This window comes from Phytophthora sojae (assembly GCF_000149755.1).
Source record: "Phytophthora sojae unplaced genomic scaffold PHYSOscaffold_1, whole genome shotgun sequence".
Taxonomy (NCBI): domain Eukaryota; phylum Oomycota; class Peronosporomycetes; order Peronosporales; family Peronosporaceae; genus Phytophthora; species Phytophthora sojae.
Genome location: NW_009258115.1, coordinates 8,797,821 through 8,816,274, shown reverse-complemented (window position 1 = coordinate 8,816,274; position 18,454 = coordinate 8,797,821). Strand labels below are relative to the sequence as shown.

The window sequence follows — 18,454 nt, the reverse complement described above, 5'->3', positions numbered from 1 at the left end:
GGGCCTTCAGGTTCTAACCCTAACAAGCCCATTGAGTCATCGGGACTTGGTGGGTGTTGTTGGTGGGGAAAGTGTGCTATTATATAACTTAGTGCGTGTTCCTACACGACAAGGACGTCTTGCTTGCTAGACCTACAAAAACTAAATCCGTACCGATAGGATGCCAGACAGCCTTGCAGACATTAGATAGCTGGCTCCATATTACTTCAAAATAAAAAAATGTCGTTCAGCGTCGCAAATGAGGGGTGAAGCCTATCATTTGCAGCATGGAAGCAAATAATATAATACGTATTATGTTTTGTACTGAAACTAAGCTTACATGAATTGATTGCAAATTGGATTCCAAACTTTGAATGTGGCATTGTTTTGTAGTGGATCGCCAAAGCACTCCTACCACTCAGTTAGTCGAAAAACATTAATAAAGTAACCAAAGAGGGGATATATAAATTTAAAGGTTTTTTTTCCTGCGCTTGCTTCGCATCCGACCGTTTACAAGCCGTCAAAGTCTTCCTGTAAGGAAGGCAATCCGTGATCAAGTTGGTACAACCGAGCGAACCACGGATACCTACGAAGTAGTTACATAACGTACTTTATGTTTAACGTACTTTATGTTGTTTTACGCAGTCCTCCCAGCCTAACGCAACGCACCCTTGTTTTAATGGGACAATACAGGAATTATTGTATTGAGCTTGCATTTATCTTGACATTCATAAGTAGATAAAATACCGACAATATTGAAGCTCACAGAGCTCAATAATAAGCATTGCAATACACGTGATTCCCAATAATCACTTATTTTAGTGGAGCAATACCGTAATAATTGTTTTTGTATTATTTTTTCCGACCCGCGCTGCTCCGTGACCTCAAGTCCCTGATGTCGATGTGTGCCAGTGCCCAAAGCTGAAAGCATCCGAAGTCGACGAACACATTCCAAGCAATGTCAAGATTAACCTGGAACCCGAGGTAGTGGAATGGAATCAGCTGGCACAAGCGTGCTTTTCGACATCAAGCGCAAGCGCATTTGCTTCTGACAACGAGGAGGAGACTCAAGCTGGTAGTTTCAACGAGTAGGAGGCGAAAGACTCAAGTCGGAAGAAGAAGAACATGAATACAAACAACTTCAAGCTGGTTCTGCCAGATAGGATCAAAGACTCGCTGCAAGTTGGCAACGTCGCTGTGATCGACCTATTGAGTTCCGAAGTCTTGTACGGAAGAAATCCTGCGCAGAGCAGCCGAAACTGCAGGTGAGACTGGCATCGACGTGGCGAGGGCCGTCTACAACTAGTGCCGGGCTGGAGGTGTGAGAACCAAAAGGCACTTTATGGACACTACAAAGGAGATTTTGAAGTCCGCGGATTTCCGGAACCGCGAAGTCGATCACTTTCTCCGTAGTGGTGTTGAAGACTCCGGTAGTAGGATGCGAATCTCCGGGTGTGGAGCAGAGAAAGAGGGGGGTTATCTACAACTTAAGTGTGGATCTTGCATTACCTCTATTGCAACAAGGAATGAGATTTCCTGTATGTATGCCTGTTGCTTTGAAAAGGCAAAGGAGTGTGGATTTCATTACGTTGGGTTTTCCTTCTTGTCTTTGTCATAAATTCTTCCTGTTTCATCTTGCTGCAGTCGCACGAAAAAAAAAACTTTCAACGGACACGTTCAGGAACCTCAAAGAGGTCGATGTCAATGGTCGGATCCGGGAACTGTTGGGGAATCGCAGCTCCAGGCGGCAGGCCCAGCAGCTCGCGCGAGTCAAACGACACGATAGTGTGAGGCCCAATCACAGGTACAGGGTCGATAGCGGGTAATCCACGCGCTCGGTCCGTCAAAGGGTCTCGCTCCACCGTGTGCAGCTTGTACTCCACCCACTTCAAGCGCTCAGTGATCGCTAGGCACAGGACGAACCGCACTCTGGGATCCTGGCCCAGTGCCGAGCCTTCCAGTCGAGCAACCCCTTGTCGTGCCCCCAGCCTCGAGATAGCCCAACTTCCACTACGAGCGTGAACCAAGACGCATAAGATTTGACTCCAGGCGGACAGAGAGCTCCTGTTGTCACCTGAGGACCAAAGTGAGCGTCAGGCTCGTAGTCGGGAAGCTCAGGCTGGTTCGTGGTGGTCTGAAAGCTGAAGCTGTTCATGTACGCCCGGAATCCAGGTAGGCTCCGCAAAGAGTACCTGATTTCATAAGCAAGTTGCTCGTCTTCTTTACGCGAAGACCGCACGTGTAGACTGTGCCGTTGGTCCACTCGTAGTGCGTGAAGTTCACACTCTCCAGGTACAGTCTCCATTCATCCTTGGTTGCCGCGCAGACGGGAATGATACGCGACTCTCGCTCACAGGTCAAGTCGACCGCGGCGAGCTCACGGGCGATGCGGGCCGCAGCCATGGGCAATAACAGGCCAAGCGAATGTTCTACAATGCTCGAGTCTCGGATAGTAGAAATCTGAATTGATTGGAGTTGACAACGAGCACTTTCCCAAGTGCGGTGGGTTTGTATCAGCTCGATTTCACTAATGTTGACAAGGGCAACGTGATCAACAATGGGAAAGCTGGGGCGTTGTATTAGACGATCGCTTGTATTCCTTATGATCGGGTACACTATTCGTTACCCAGGTGTGTTCTCAGCAAGATTACGAGCTCTGATAGATTCGGACGTAATATTACGAGAGTTACGATCCCGATCCTGCGACAACATATCCATACAGTGGCAGTGGTGGTTCCGCTTTGTCATTTCGATTGTTTCCTCGGAAACCTTCAGCCCCGAATGGCTCCCAACACCTGCCCAGTGCCTCGGAAATGTTGCGCGATACTGGTCTTCGTCGTCGCTCTATTTGCCTGCGAGAATGGCATATTTGCGGCTGCAAGCTCGGCGGCTAGATTGCACCTTCGCCTTGTGTCGGATGGAAATGATCAAGGAACGCGGCACCTAAGAGCCGATCAATTGGCTGCGGATGACGTCGGCGGCAATGCCGATGAGAGAGCATACGAGTTCATCACGAAGATTGCTGACACGCTCCGCCGGAGCGATAAGTACGAGCTCCTTCGCGGAGCAAAGCAGTCTCGAAGAAGTATGCAACCAAGGCCGATTCATCCGCGGCTGCCATGCTCTTGACGCTAACAGCTCGGTATGGCGACGAAGCTGTGGCCAACATGATCGCAGCAGCACAGCAGAAGGGGACACCCGAGGCGAAGAGAATTGCTGGTGTACTGGCGGGCGAGGATTTGTTGACGTGGCGAACCAAGGGACAATCTGCGGATGACGTCTTCAAGCTGCTAAAGCTGGACGAAGCACAAGGCACACTACTGGAGAAAGCGGCGTTGCAGACGTGGGTGAGTTACGCCCATTTCATGAAAGAAAACCCATAGGAGATCCTTGTCACCAAACTGAGAGCGCGCTATGGAGACGGCGGCTTGGCCCAGATACTTGTTCCTGCAGTGCGCGTCCAGGATACAAAGGTGTTGGCTGAAAGGTTGGACGACGTGCTGCTTAAGTTCTGGCAGCAGGAAAAACACTCAGCTGACGACGTGTTCAAGCTCCTCAAGCTCGAAAAGCTCGAGGGCAACGCGTTTTCCACCCCGGAGTTCGCCGCTTGGAGGTCTCACTTGGCAAAGCTGGATACGACCAACCCCGACGAACTGATGTAAGCGACTCAGAGAGCCCGCTACGGCGACGAAGGTTTGCAAGACATGATGAGCAACGCGAAGGAAAGTGCCAGCGCCATCCAAGCGCGAATGAAGGAGATCAGCACGAAAGAAGGACGAGCACCCGATGACGTTGCAAAGTTTGCACTACTAGAGCGTGATCTGGAAGGGACGAATATTGTTTTAGCGCGCTTGATGGAGGAGATCTGGAGGAACGAGGGGAAAACCAGCGACGACATTCTCAAAGTGCTGAAGCTTAGTACGGATCGGAAAAACGCGTACATGTTCGATATGTTCCGCAATCCAGAGCTGAGCACGTGGGCTTCTTACGTTACAAAACTGCACAACATCGACAAGGAGAATCCGGATGTGATCTCGATATCGGTAAACCGCTTTGGCGTGCTGGGGCCGGCTGACGCCCTTAGCTCTGTAAGGACCTCAGCTGCAAGGTCGCTGCAGAAGTTGCAGTTTGAAAAGTGGTTATCGCAAGGGATTCGTCCGGATACAATAGCCGCCAAGATGAGAGCGTTTGTCCCTAGTAACGACAGGGCCCAAGTAGCGTACCGCAGATTTTACGAGGCCCAGGTTCCGCGTGGTTGAGTAATGCTCGTCTTTCCACTTTGAAGAACAAAAATATATCTGACGAATGAGTCGGGTTTTACCACAATAAATACCCAGGGGATTGGAAGAGCAATGCGTGATATCCAAAAGGTTTCCTAGAGACTATATTTTTCTTTAAAAACCTGCATCTCCAATAAACACGCCAAAAGTGAATCAATTATGCGTTCGAGCGCTTGTTTGAGGAAGCAAGCAATGCAAATCATACCGGGCTATTGTTGTGTCGAGTTGAATCAGCTACTACTTCGAAGTAGTACGTGTAGAAACGATGGTAGACCACCAGCCAATTCATCATTATTGTACTCAAAACGTTACTGGATCTTCACTCAACGCTAAGAGACTCGACTGCTATCACCGTCTGCGTACTCGCTGTTTAGTGGGGCGTGCGGGGAACTTTTCTTCCAGCCATTTCTTGACCAGAATTTCACTCCCCTTTCGCATCTCGTCCGCTAGATCAGCTATCGTGCCTCGTCCAAACTCCACAGTGAACGCATCCGGGTAGTTTACCTGGATAAACAGCAGCGCGTCGAACAGATTCTTCGGGTACATCCAGAGGCCCTTGTGTTCTGGCACAAACTCTGGATAGTACCAGCACAACCAGCTCGCAACGCGCAGTTTTCCGTTGCCAATCGCATTCTCCACCGCTTTAATCGTGCACCCATCGCTTCGGTTTGCGTGCAACCACTTCACAATGTCCAAGTGGCCCCCTCCGGCAGCGGCGTCCATGGTGTTGGCTGTCCAGTTCGCAGTCATCACTGATTCCAACCACTTTAGCACCTCCAAGTGACCATTTTCAGCGGCTCTGTCCGCTGCAACTGAGGAGCAGACTTCCGACCGGTTAGCATGTAGCCATTTCACCACCTCTAAATGGCCATTGACCCCAGCTTCGTCCATGGCTTCGCGAGACCGACCCCACCACGCTCCGCTGTCTTCAATTTTCCTTCTCTTTTCAGACATTTCTTCTGCTGCGTAACGCGGCGGGTGAAAGAACTTTAACATGTCCAGATTCCCTCGCTTCGCGGCTTCTACCACTATACGGTCAGCCGAGCCTCCCGATTGATACTGGTACGTGTGCTCAAGTAGCCATTCGATGCAGTGCAGGTGGCCCTTACGAGCCGCCTTCAGCATAGCAGTCGCGTATTCATCCTTGCACCCCTGCTCGACGAGATGCGCCATCGCCTCAATGTGACCCCCCTCCACTGCCTTCTGCGGTTGTTCATCGTAATTGTTCATGATAAAGTCCTCCTTCATTTGCTTGCAGAGCAACTGCCCCGTTGGATGCTCCATCATCCACTTAATCACGTCCATATTGACTCCTTCGCACGCTGAAGACATGGCGTACCCCCAGAACTGGAGCCACTCGCTGTTCTTCCCTCGCGGAGGCTTCGGGTGTTGCGCGGCGACGCGCTTCATGAGGTCCAAGTTTCCTTCACGAGCGGCGACCCAGATCGCCCCGATCGCTGCATTCTTGTTCTCCTTGAGACACCCTCCCTGCAGCAAGGGCTCCACTGCGTCAGGACCCATAATTCCCCAGCGGACCACATTGCCCGGGCCGCGCCAGTCGGGGGACATCTCGGCGGCGCTGTCCTCCCACTCGTTGTCCTCCACCTCCAGTCTGTCCAACTTGTGTGGACACCCACGACCCGCGTCCTTCTCCAGCAGCAGCTGCAGCACTGGTAGGTGGCCCTTGTGGGCGGCTTCGGCGACCGCCTCGGACGGCACCTCGCAGCCCGAGAAATGGTCCATGGGCCACGTCACCACGCTCACGTACCGGCTGCAACTTCAATGGCCTCGTAGAACTGATAACGGTAATAGTATGGCTCGGAGCGCTGAGGGGCCATCCTTCCAGTCTGGCGTCGGCGCTGACGCAGCTGCGCTCCCAGATCCAGTCGAGCAATCGGGTGGACCCGAGCTTGCAGGCCTCGGTCAGCGACAGGTTCGGGTCGGGGCCGAGGAAATCCGACACGAGCGGCGCCAGGTGCGGCAGCGCGGAGTGCAGAGCGGGGTGGTGGCTCAGCACCCACGACGCGGAGCTGCATATTGCGCGCTGGAAGGGTGCAATGCTGGCGGGAAAATGGTTGATGGAGATTTGATCTGGCCAATGCTGTACCATGATCAGCTGCGAGAAAAAGAAGAATGAACGGTCACCGCACCGAACAACGAATCATCGGGCTCTTGCCATGCAGTTTCGAGAACCTCATAAAGGTCCAAACTGAAGCTTGGGTCCGGGAATCGATCACATGAGTATGGGTTACTTGGAATGTTTTCCCCCGGAGGCAGACCCAGCAGCTCGCGCGAATCGAACGTCACCATTGTCTGAGGTCCAACCACCGGCACGGGATCGAGCTCGGGCAACGGAAGAGCTTCGTCGTTGCCGCCCCGCTCTACCCTGTACAGTTTGTAGTCGGCAGTCGCCAAACGATCGGTGACTTTCACGCACAGGATGTACCGCACGCCTGGAAACTGTGCCCACTCCGCAGCCTTCCAGTCGAGCATTCCTGCGCCATATCCCCAGCTGCGCCACTTCCCAACCTCGATGATGAGCGTGTACCAGGACAGATAGTCTTGAACACCAGGGGGAAACGGAGCTCCCATGAAATTTGCTGGACCATAGCCATCGTCAGGCTCATAGTCGGGTAGGTCGGGCAGGCCCGGGATAACGGCTGAGCCCCAGGCCGTCATGTACGCGTCGAAGCCACGTTGGGCCAACAAAGCGTGCTCGACTTCTCGACTGAAGCATTCGCGCTCTTGACTCGACGGCTCCACGATGTAGATGGTGCCTTCGATCCACTCACAGCGCTTCGATTTCAGCGCTTGGTTTTCGCTGTCCAGATAGTCTCTCCAGTCGTCCTTCGTCGCCTTGCAAACGGGAATGATGCGCGTCCCGCGCTCTTGAGCCAAGTTGATCCGGCGGAACTCGCTATTACAGCCATGTTACTGCGTCGGCGTTTGGTTGGGTAATGAATGAGTACGGCAACATCTCTGGCTGGGACGGGGAGGTGCTGGGAATGGAAAATGACTGGCGAATATCTGAATTGAAAGACTGCCTTTCAGTCCACTTAAATGGGTCTACTGAGGGGAACCCCCGAGCCACTCTCCACTGGGCAAGTTTCACTGTAAAAGTCGAGTGGCGAAGACAACAACAGCCGTGTAAAAGTCTTAAAGCTATTTCTCGTAGCTTATCAATACTACAGTAGTGAATGCCACATTTTACTTCGATCATCAACAAACACCCACAACATCGCAAAAGAAAACAAAATTCTTCTCCGCACTTACAGCCACTTCTTGTAGTACTTGAAAAACGCGATCGTCGCCAGTGCGATGAAGAGAACGACCCCCCACCAGATGTAGTACCCGTTGTGGTACTCAAGTTCCGGCATATTCGTGAAATTCATGCCGTACAGACCGGTCAGAAACTGCGCCGGCAGGAAAATCGCCGCCACCAGCGCTAGGATGTAGCTCACGTCGTTCTGCTGCGCAGCCCTTGCGTTGTGGAAGTCATCGATGAGGCTGCGACAACGATCCAGGTGCCGCTCGCAGTCCTCCTCGATGGTAGTGATGTGGTCCAGCACGTCGCGGAAGTACCGCAGCGTCTCGCCCTCGAACTCATCCGACTCCGAGAGCTGGATGACGACCTCGCTCATGGGTTTGCACAGGACCTGCAGCCCCTTGATCTGCTTGGAGCAGCTCGCGAGCCGGCTCACGTCGAAGTAGCGCGGGTCCAGACTCAGCAGCCGCTCGAGCATGATCAACTTCGAGCCAAACGTGTGCGTGATGGGCGTCAACTCGTCCACACAAACGTCCACGATGGTGTAAACCAGGAACGCCGTGTCGTGCTGACGGACCTTGGAGTACGACGTGTCCAGTCGCTGTTTTAGCGTCGACCAGAGGGTGGTCGACTGTTCCTGGACGCTGATCAGTACGTCCTCCATGATGTACATACTGAGCTGCTGCGGTGCGGTCATGACGCAGCCAATGTTGAGCTGGTCCAGCCGCTCCTCTAGCTCCTTCTTCGTCATACTCTCGAAGGGCGACACATCGTCGTCCTGCACGTAGAGCGAGGCGCGATACATGCTCTGGTACTTCTTCACCACGGCCACGTCCCGCGCGTGAACAGTCTGCAGAATCAGCGACGAGTGCTCGTCGTACTCCTCGTACTTGGGCCGCTCCACGTCCGCATCTAGCGTGTCCTCAACAGCGAGCGGGTGAAGTCGGTACCGCACCGACAGTCGTCGAATCAGCAGAGGATCAATCCCCTCGACGTTAATCCAGCGCACAGACGCCCAGCCTGGCATGGTCGAGTAGATGAACTTCTGCACTTGGTCGATCGGGTACACGCTGCGAATGCGATCCGGTGAGTACTCGATGGATCCAAGCTTGGCTCGACCGGGCTTCCCGCGCTTCACGTGGGTGTACTCGGGTGGCATGTTGCGCAGGAAATCTTTGTTGAAGAGCTGCGCCAGTTTGATTTCCTGGATAGCGAAGAGAAACTCCTGGTACGTGATGCCTCCGCTCTTGTCGTCGTCCACCTTGTCGATGAACGCGTGGAACTGCTCGTCGTCGTCGCACGCAATCCCCATCGCCTCCAAACCGCAGCGAAATCCCTCGTATGACACCATCCCATTGTCTATCAAGCCATAAAAAAATCAAGAACATCAATACCAACCACCACAACATAATAGAATTTACAAAAGCCAACCTCCAGGGTTGAACAGTGAGAACAACTTGGTCATCTTGGCTGTCGTGAGGTCATAGTGCGGGTCCATGATGGGCATATCGTCGATCTCGTCCACCGCCCCGAGACTGTCGGACCAGTCCACCGAGTTCGAGTCTCTGGCGATAGGCTCGATGGACCCAATGGCCATCAGCTGCAAGATGTTCTTCCCGTGCAGCAGCGTCGGCATGGACGTCGTCCTCTTGCTATTGCTGGTGGTGGTCGAAATTGTTTCCGCCGTCGAGATGGACCCTTCTCGAGCAGGAAATGGACCCTTCGACGTCGGTTTCAATTGACCGAAGGCGCCAGGAACCGCACTGGCGACACTGTCGCTCACCGTGCGACGCAGGCGCAAGCTCCCGTCGAAGCGCACGCCGTCGTCCGACGCCCAGTCCACGGGCTGGTAGCTGGTCGAGATCTCGGACGGAGACCGGCGCCACGGGCGACGCGCGCCGCCGTTAACTGGAGGCCGCGCGTTGGGCGCGCGCGGGGGCGAAGGGGACGAACTGCCGTCCACCGCGACGATGGAGACGTGGTCCTGGTCGTCCATGAGCTGGAAGGAGGCGGCGGACGCGTCGGTCATTCGACTGATGATGTCGGAATTGATGGGGAAGACTTCAAACCCCTCTCGAAAGTGATCGTAAACTGAAAATTTGTATCGGAATATTTGATTAGCGAAATGTTGTTACAGGACGAGTAAGATAAAAAAAATTATTTTTTACGTCAAGGAGGTAACAAGAAGTATAACTGACACTACAAGAACGAAACTTACGTGTTATGCTTATAGATGAGAGCCATGAATTGGTTCGGCTAACATTAAAGTGTTTGTGTATCCCAAACCAACGAATGGTTGCACTTTTGTTCACATTTGTAGTTCAATCTGACAGTTTATGACATCGACTTGGGACGAGGTAACTAAGTATCACTTCGCTGCGAAGAGTCCACGACACGATGCCGAGCATTTCCTGTGCGGTAGTTGGCGCTGCCGGATCGAGTCTGGTGGCCGTTGACGCGCCACCTACGTCGACCGTGAGAGAAGTGTCCGTCCTACTCAAGGCTCGCAGCCCGCTAGAATTTCAAGACGTGCACCCGTCAAAGGTCAGAATGTTCAGAACAGGTCCACGGGGCACATACATCTCCAGCGCGTCTTTCGAGCTCGGTCTTCTATCAGATTTCCTTGAGGCAGGAGAGTTCAAGTGGGCGAGTGAGTACATTTTGTCGGACTGGGACGAGCTGCATCACGAGGAGAACACCGGGATCGCGCTCCCGCCTGCTACTGGAGGAATCCAAGCCACGTCAGTCCAACTTGTGGCGCTGGTTCCGGTCAGGAAAGTTTCCTGCGCTTGTGGTCACGACGTATTCGGGGTCGTTATCAACGAGAGTGCAGCTGTCGCCGAGCTCAAGGATGAAATTCACAATAGGATGGCTGGAATGGTCAAGCTTGTCAAGGCGAGCACTAGGCATTCACAGTTAAAGCGTGGCGAAGTGACGGGGCGACATACTCTTCAGGTCGCGAATTTCCTTCGCGCTCTAGCTGCAAGTGACGAGATTGACCCATCGCGCACGATTCGGGCCGTGTTTGGAGACCGAGGGAGCCGAGAGTGCGTTGACGTGCTCATTGTTCCGTACAATGTCGTTATCTAACCGATCCGTACGATGCCACTGAGCGAAGGAAGGCGCCCGCAGCGATAAGTACTGAAGCCCATGCGTTTGCGTATTAGGGAGGGAAACGTGATCGAAACTAGTTTTCGATTGCTAATAAGGAAAACGCACGACAGTTTGGGATCATGCAGATCGGATTCGCGGCTATTTTGAGGGCCACAAAATAGAAGTTGTGTGCGAGTTCATTTTTAACGCAAGCACTTGAATCAGCTCATCACTCTTCAATTTCCACCAACCGAAGCAGTTTACATACACTCTCACCTTCGCTGCACTAAGCATGAAACTTCGACTTCGCCTCGGGTCCCGCACGTTCTCAAGGAGTGACACGATGGACGATGCGACGCCAAACAGTAGCGATTGCTCTCCGAGGCGCGTCGATGTGGCGAGAGAATGCGTCGCTACGATCCGGGAGCTGCACCGCCAACTACAGACCATCGAGAGCAAACTTCAATGCGACTACGTTGCCGCTGTACAAGATGCTCGCGGCCATTTCGAGACTACAGTTGGCGACTTTCTGGAAAACTTAGACCAGTATCAACGCAAATCGTCGCTTCGTGCTTCTATCGACTCTACAACTGAGGAATCTCAAGAATCCACAGCAGTGAATCAGTCGATACTCGCTCCTGAACTGCAAGCGCTTCCAAGTAGAATTCTGGCGTCGAATCAGATAGAAAGCATCGTTACGGAGCCTATCCATGATGATATACCTGGGCCGGAGCGTTCGATATCTTTCACAGCATTGCCCTCGGACGATGAAGTCATCAACAAGACGCTCATACCTCGCGAGGAGGTGGTTGTCCATGAGTTTCTAAGTGGCGGGACGTTCGGGGCAGTGTACAGAGGAACCTACGACCGCAAACCCGTAGCTGTCAAGGTAATGAGCGATCCAAGTGCATTCATCAAGGAGGTTAAGCTAGCAGTGACGATGAGCCATCCGAACATTGTCCAGTTCATCGGAGTCGTGTTACACTCGAGCAAAGTCTTCTGCTCCGTCATGGAGCTCATGGATGGGGGCGACCTGAGGGGACTCATGGACAAGTACCAGGAGATCGACCACCCGGCAGGCTTCGACTTTACCAAGATTAAAATCGCCTTCCATGTGGCTCGAGCTCTCACGTATTTACACTCTCGCGACGCTCCTGTGATTCATCGCGACCTCAAGTCGAAGAACATCCTGCTAAACCAAGCGCTGGACGCAAAGTTGACCGACTTTGGTGTGTCTAGAGAACGCGTTGTTGGTCCGATGACAGCGGACGTGGGGTCGTCGCTGTGGATGGCGCCCGAGGTGATGGTCGGACAGCCTTATGACGAGAAGGCCGACATGTTCTCGTTCGGGGTTGTGCTGTCCGAGCTCTCGACGCACTTGAAGCCTTACGCCCACGCAAAGGTGCGACCTGGAGCCAACCCTCAGTTGGTCGTTCTTCGCCGCGTTGCTATGGGAGAGTTGAGCGTCAAGTTCTCGGAGGACGGACCGCAGACGATTGCCAGGCTGGGACTCGCTTGTGTGTCCATGAACATCAAGAAGCGACCCACAGCAGTCGAAGCCATGCACGCACTGCATTCAGCTCTGATACAGGAAGCAAGGGGGCAGCTGAACGAATCATGTCGCGAACACTCTGCAAAGTCTCGTCCGTTTGGTTTGCACCAAGGAAACACTGCGGTTGATTAATGAAAGGACGAGCTACTCAAGAGTTGCAAAAAAAAATGTTTTGAAATTTGAGAGAAAAAAAGTTTTCAATAAAATAAAGTATTTGGTCGACAACTCTCACTTCGACCTGTTCTCCCAATTTTAAGGCCATGGCAGTGGCCCGCATCAACCGCGAAATTGCTGGCGTCGACTTGGCCCGTGAGCACGAGTCGCGTATCATTGCTGTTTGCACTGCAACTCAAGACGAGATGGAAAAATACGCTCCACCAAAAAATACGCCATGCGACAAGCCCCGACTTCTGATCCGATACAAAACAATGTTTGTATTTTAGCCAATCAGACGAACACGAGCTCTTATTTTTTACCAACCAATACTACAAAAAATTACTGGCACGGAGAGCACCGCGAAGCATGTCGTCCTGCGCCGAATTGAGAAAAAACAGAAAGATGCGCGCCAAGCGCTCCTACAAAATGCAGTATAAGCGCGAAGTGTTTCGCCTGGTTGCCACGGTAGGCATTGATGAAGTTATTAAACAGAGTAACGTGCCACGTTGGACCGTGCGCGACTGGGTGAAGAACGAGGACAAGATTACAAGCTTCAGCGGCTCGCAGAAAAGCAAGCATGAAAGGGCAAGGGAGAAAGGAGATGATCCCTTTCTCGCATGCTTTGGTTTTGTATATGAAAGATGAGCGTCGAGACAACAACGTAAGTGTTATCTGAACTAATATATAAAATCTTCGCTGAATGACATTTTTTCTTGTTTTTGCTTTCAGCTGGTTACTACGCTGATGTTGATCAAATACATGAAAGAGCACCAGCTTGCGTGGTTGACAGAGTACCTAAGAACGAAGAAGAGCGAGGAAAGTGGCCATAAAGCTCTTTAAATTGTGCCAACAATTTGCGAAACGGTATGCATTGCTGTAAAATAATGCTTTTGCTTTTTATTAACTACGTGTTAGCCATGGGTTTTCTTCTCAGGTTCCTGTTACCAGCAAACTTACCGACGGTGAGCTTGTGGAAACACAAATGGAGTTCTCCTGGGACTTCTGGGGCCGGCACTGGAACACGCCGATAACGGAGATCTACAACGTCGACGAAACGTCAATCTACTATGAAATGGCACCTAAAAAAGGTTGGGCAGGCAAAGGAGCAACCGATTCAGCGAGGGTGACTGGATTGATGAAGCATCCAGGTCGTATGACAGCCGTGCTGACCGTGAGGGCCGATGGTAAGATAATTTTTTGCGCGTTTTAATTTTAACAATTGCTTAACTTGTAGACGAATATGTTTTTTGTTTGTCATATTTGCAGGAATTTTTTTTCCAATCTTGTTCATTATTAAGGGTGTCCCCGGCGGACATCGACAAGGATGAACTAAAGACCTACCCGGCGGGGCACTACTACTGCGTTCAAGAGAACGCCTGGACGGACGCCAGGTGCTGGGACTACTACACCAGCGAGTTACTGATGAACGAGCTGGACGGGCCCGCTGTCATCCTCGCGGACAACTTCGACTGTCACGTGTCCGAGGAAGGGCAGCGGGTCGTGGCCGAGAAAGTGTTCGCTGTGGTGGACCCGTTGTCAGCGAACACCACGTCCACTTGCCAGCCCCTCGACGTAAACGTGATGGGCCCGCAGAAGTCGGCCCTGCGCAGTACATGGGCTTACCGCAAAAGCCCCAAAACGGCAAAAGAAAAGCGCCTTGATATTATCGAGCGCACTATCATAGCCTGGAACAGCCTTGATGAGGACATTGTAGTTGAGAGTTTTGAAAAGGCGCTTCCTCAGCACTTTGAAGCTCTGGAATTTGTAGCCACAACAATGCACTGAGAGACGGTGATAACTGACGAAAAATATGTATAAACAACAAAAATAAAGGGTTACACATAAAATTGAGGCAACCCAAGCAAAAGCCAGGTAAAACTATCAAGGCCTCGGTGTACCCACACAGCATTTGGTGTACACAACTCAATTAGCGGTTGAAACGCAATAACCAAGGGAACTGGCAACAAGCCCAACCAGTCATTCTGTAGCCAATCAATGTATGAATATATACAATAAATAGTCAATCAGCTCCCTGTGTGCTTCCACTGGGATCACATTCCAATTAGCAGTGGAGGTCAAAGTCGACAGGAGAACCCGGTAGCTCTTGCCGTCAACGCCAGCAGACGCCATGACGCGCCCAACGCCAGCGGACGCCATGACGCGCCCAGCATGGAGCGTTGTGGTGTTAAACGCCCCAAGCGACGAAGCAGAGATGTTTCTGGAGACGTTCAAGCGCTACACCGTGGCAAGAAGCAACGCTGTTCCCTGCACGATATGCATGCATGTTGAGCCGCATCTAATGCGATACCGCATTTTGGAGTGTGGATCACCAGCATGCACGCGTGCGTTTCCGGGTCTGACGTGTTCATGGAGGGGTCGGACGCTCAAGTGTTTGAAGACCGATGAGATCTCAATCTTCGAGTGCTCAAGTCATGTGAGCCCGGTCCGAGACCCACGCCAAGAATCCCTGACCGCTGCTCAGAAGGTGTACATTCGTGAGATGAGCGCGTTGCGAATGAAGCCAGCCCAAATCCGCAACTCCATGACCAGGAAGTTCAACCTCGCGGTTAAGGATCTACCTTCACTCGCAAAAGTCCAGAACTTCGCGAACTACTACAAGAAGAAGAAGCTGCTGAACAACGACTGCTACGACGATGTGGTGGCCTACATCCGTGAACACGCGTTTACTGGAGCAGAGAGCGAGACTCAAAACTTTTGTGTTTGGAGCGCGATCTGATGCCAATGGCAACCCATGGATAGAAATTGGTTCGGACGAGGATCCGTGCGTCGTCGGAGTCACTACCAAGATGATGCTGATGCGACTGAACCGAGCTCCCGGATCGTTCATTTTTCATCTCGCCGCGACCTACAAGTTGAACCAAGTGGGCTACCCGGTTCTGGCTTGTGGAATCTCGGATGGAAATCGGTCGTTCCATTTGGTGGCGCTTTTCGTGATGTCCCAGCAGCAAGAGATGCAATTTTTCGAAGCTTTGACTTCTCTTCGTCGTGTGTACGAGCAAGTTGTTAACAAGAAACTCGCCATTCGCTCCGTCATGGGAGACGGCGATGATGCTCAGTACAACGGCTGTGTCAGTGTCTTCGGTCCGGACAACAACTTCATCTACCTGATGTGCTTCTACCATGTCGTCGCCAAAGTGTTCAAGTACACGAAGGGATTGTCAACGGAGGCCAAGACACGTTTGACGAAGGACATCTACTATGCACTTTGCCGGTCCCCCCAACCGTTTATACGTCTACGCGATACCTGCACGGTTCAGTGGAAAGCCAATCCCGAAACGAAGACCTTCGCAAAGTACTTTGCTGAGCAATGGCTTAGCGGCAAGTTCCACCAATGGCAATGCTTCTACACCCCCGTCGGTTTTGCAACGATGAACAACCCTATCGAGCAGTACAACAAAGTCATAAAGCGTGACTATTCCCTTCGCAGCCAGCTGAAAATGGGGACGTTGTTCAAGCAACTGGTCGAGTGCTGTTTTACGGAGTCCAGTAACGAGAGGCAGTTTCGCGCGCAACCCGAGATTCCTCGGGCTCTGAAGAGACGTGTAGCCGAGCTGCAGAAAGCAAAAACACTTTATGAGGTATTTCCAGGTATGGGAAGCGGCTTCGAGCAGGCGGTGGCCCGAGGTATTAAGTTTGTTGTTACGCTGCGGACGCCTCGGATTTTGGTTCCGTCGAAGAAGCGCACCGAAGAGGTCATCGCTGTCTCCGCTCAACTTGGCGATAATTACGCTCGAATGGAAGTGGAAGGGCAGTCATCGTGGGGCTGGGCTGTTGACGTCTCGCGTCGCGTTTGTAGCTGTCGCTACTGGTACAAGTTCGGGCATTGCTGTCATCTACTCCTCGTCATGCAGAGCTACGGCTTCGTTGACATTACGGGCAAACTCAAGTTCGTAAACCGTAACCCGGCGCGCGCCGCCCAGAGCGGAATTCAACAACAGGAGGTCCCGGCGGCCGATATGGGTGGAAGAGCACCTCTCAATGGTCACGCGCTGTCCCTGGAACGAGGAAGTTTCATCCAATTGCTCACTAGTGTCGGCCTAGTGTTCGCATGGACTGTAACTCAAAATCAAATTCTCCACTGCTAAACGGAACAAACGCTTCTTCTTCCCCTTCGATACTTATGAAGTTTCGGACAGTGACCGATACACGTTTGTGAAGAAAGCAATGCTTTCTTTCGAGTGCGTATGCGCTTATCGTGGAAGATCACCGTATCATCTTCTAGTCACCCCCCGTCGATAAATACTGATGTATGGGATGTGAGGACTACAAAACTCGTTTAAGCTCACGAAGTTCAATTCTGTTCATATACGCTTTTGTCAGTTTACGCACATCTCCATATTACTCACAAAATCTACGTGTTCAATCTTGAATCTTGCATTCGTTCGATATATGTTACATGAGGCTAAACAAACTCTATTCAGGGCTTAGTTGATATGATAGACTGAATCTGTGTACCTGTTTAGGGTGCTCGAACTTCCGTGGCGAGGGTACATCGCATATTTTGCCTTCATGCCCCCTTCGGTCAATACGCACAAGTTGACGTTAAAAGCACAAATAATTGGTTTTCATGCTACCATTTAATCGGACATGTATCCGGGTTTGGTGCGGTTGCACCATCTTCGCTTCTGTTTCGAAGTCATTCGTTTTACTGCCCCCTTCGGTTACTACGAGGCATAAACGTTTTGTAGTATGCGAAATGGCTTCCCAGAGTAACTATGTATTGGTTGCGTATCCGCTTATGGTCCCATATTACTTCACCACCCGCGCTTAAACAGGCAAACCTAAGTGAAATCTGTATTTAAACTATACATCTATTAGTTTGGTGAACCCTTAGACTTTCCTAACCCGCACGTACAGGTGAACCACAGCTTATCTCCGTAGTTCACTGTAAGTTCTTCTCCAGGGTGAATGGGTTTTCTACAATTACCAGTACCTTCACGCGTCGTCCGTTCCGAACTTCAACAAACTTGCACTTTGCTTCGCAGGAATGGTTGATAAACCTGGTGATGCTACCAGCCTTGGCTGCGTCGATGTAAACAGTGCGCTTCTTCCTGATCTTCGTCGTACTCGCCGTCGTTTGCAACTCCAACGCGTACTCTGCTATTTCCATATCTGCTTCGAAGTCATGCAGAGTGAGTTCACCAACGAACTCGCCGATCACTGCGTCGACCGGTATAAATTCTGTAGCTCGCACACCGATTCCGTATTCACACTGCATCAGCTCCACACCGCCATACTCGTAGGCCGTGTTAGAGCAACGACCGATTAGCGCGCCGATGCTCTTGGAGCAGAAAATGTCGGTGGTAGCATTCTTGCATGTATCCCGGAAGCAGTCATGGGAGCACCGGCACGCGTCCATCTTGCCAATGTCCGGAAAAAGTAGTGTCACATTCTTAAGGTCTTTGGCGTAAATACACCTCCGCAGCTTCTGCACTCCTTCCGGCCACGCAACTTCCGATGGGGCGCTCCTCGTTGAGAAGTGTGGCTCAATCGTATGCCCTTGTACCGCGCTCTCGGCAGTGTTTACCTCTACGTTAAGTGTGCCTGCTGGGGTCTGCTCGAGTTCTTCAACTGTCTCTGCCGAATCATCGTAGATACGCTTTCCAGTCGATAAGGATAACGCTTTCTGCATGTGCCGAGCGCGAATGTTCTGTTGAACGCTGGGCAGTCGTAGGTACTCGCGCAGGTACTGTGTTTTCATGGTGCGGGGGTAGTAGATACGCCCAGCATCGATCACCGTCTTGCGCTTCTTTCTATCAGACTTTCTCCGCGACTTTCCCGTTGGCCAAGGGTTATTTTTTGGTTTCGTTCTTCGTTGCTGTGCCTCGTGTTGTTGCGATGTTGGGATCCCCACGTCTGGTTCAGCGTTTGTATTGGTAAGGAGAGGGACTCCACCCACTTCGTCGGTAAGGTCGATCACGGAGGCACAGTTGGTGGCGGTGGCTGTCAAAGCCGTAGTCGAGATGTTGGTGTTCTGACGTCAAGTCATGACGTTGGCAAGCGTACATGTAACACCTTCGTGCTGTGCGCGACGTGCACTACCATCTCTGCGCTGGGCCCCACACTCATCCGAACCGCCACCATTGGCGCCATCTACTGCATCGACGA

At 51.9% G+C, this 18,454-nt stretch overlaps 8 protein-coding genes across 8 annotated transcripts; 4 read left to right on the top strand and 4 right to left on the bottom strand.

The window, feature by feature from the left end:
• Positions 1–3,098: 3,098 nt before the first annotated feature.
• Positions 3,099–4,238, top strand: PHYSODRAFT_322790 (hypothetical protein; the record flags this gene model as incomplete). Its single annotated transcript, XM_009518232.1, has 3 exons — positions 3,099–3,326; positions 3,363–3,592; positions 3,653–4,238. The coding sequence occupies 3 exons, from the start codon at positions 3,099–3,101 to the stop codon at positions 4,236–4,238; spliced, it is 1,044 nt and encodes a 347-aa protein (XP_009516527.1).
• Positions 4,239–4,607: 369 nt separating this feature from the next.
• PHYSODRAFT_469034 (hypothetical protein) lies at positions 4,608–5,780 on the bottom strand (the record flags this gene model as incomplete). The annotated part of the gene is made up of 1 exon (XM_009518231.1): positions 4,608–5,780. The coding sequence occupies one exon, from the start codon at positions 5,778–5,780 to the stop codon at positions 4,608–4,610; it is 1,173 nt and encodes a 390-aa protein (XP_009516526.1).
• Positions 5,781–6,371: 591 nt separating this feature from the next.
• On the bottom strand, positions 6,372–7,124 carry PHYSODRAFT_477798 (hypothetical protein; the record flags this gene model as incomplete). The annotated part of the gene is made up of 1 exon (XM_009518230.1): positions 6,372–7,124. A coding segment is annotated over one exon (753 nt), but the record flags the coding sequence as incomplete, so codon positions are not given.
• Positions 7,125–7,528: 404 nt separating this feature from the next.
• Positions 7,529–9,160, bottom strand: PHYSODRAFT_468403 (hypothetical protein; the record flags this gene model as incomplete). Its single annotated transcript, XM_009518229.1, has 2 exons — positions 7,529–8,883; positions 8,956–9,160. 2 exons carry the CDS (start codon positions 9,158–9,160, stop codon positions 7,529–7,531), a joined length of 1,560 nt encoding a protein of 519 aa, XP_009516524.1.
• A 761-nt stretch (positions 9,161–9,921) lies between these two features.
• On the top strand, positions 9,922–10,614 carry PHYSODRAFT_294484 (hypothetical protein; the record flags this gene model as incomplete). The annotated part of the gene is made up of 1 exon (XM_009518228.1): positions 9,922–10,614. One exon carries the CDS (start codon positions 9,922–9,924, stop codon positions 10,612–10,614), a length of 693 nt encoding a protein of 230 aa, XP_009516523.1.
• Positions 10,615–13,241: 2,627 nt separating this feature from the next.
• PHYSODRAFT_385212 (hypothetical protein) lies at positions 13,242–13,882 on the top strand (the record flags this gene model as incomplete). Its single annotated transcript, XM_009518227.1, has 2 exons — positions 13,242–13,509; positions 13,815–13,882. Coding segments are annotated over 2 exons (336 nt in total), but the record flags the coding sequence as incomplete, so codon positions are not given.
• Positions 13,883–14,391: 509 nt separating this feature from the next.
• Positions 14,392–15,072, top strand: PHYSODRAFT_284396 (hypothetical protein). The gene has a single exon (XM_009518226.1). The coding sequence runs from the start codon at positions 14,454–14,456 to the stop codon at positions 15,060–15,062; it is 609 nt and encodes a 202-aa protein (XP_009516521.1). The 5' UTR covers positions 14,392–14,453; the 3' UTR covers positions 15,063–15,072.
• A 2,156-nt stretch (positions 15,073–17,228) lies between these two features.
• Positions 17,229–18,430, bottom strand: PHYSODRAFT_294481 (hypothetical protein; the record flags this gene model as incomplete). Its single annotated transcript, XM_009518225.1, has 2 exons — positions 17,229–18,320; positions 18,353–18,430. 2 exons carry the CDS (start codon positions 18,428–18,430, stop codon positions 17,229–17,231), a joined length of 1,170 nt encoding a protein of 389 aa, XP_009516520.1.
• Between the last annotated feature and the right edge of the window lie 24 nt (positions 18,431–18,454).

What these genes read in the sequence shown, in the direction of transcription:
- PHYSODRAFT_284396 (XM_009518226.1), top strand. Translation starts at nt 14,454, where the DNA reads ATGACGCGCCCAACGCCAGCGGACGCCATGACGCGCCCAGCATGGAGC.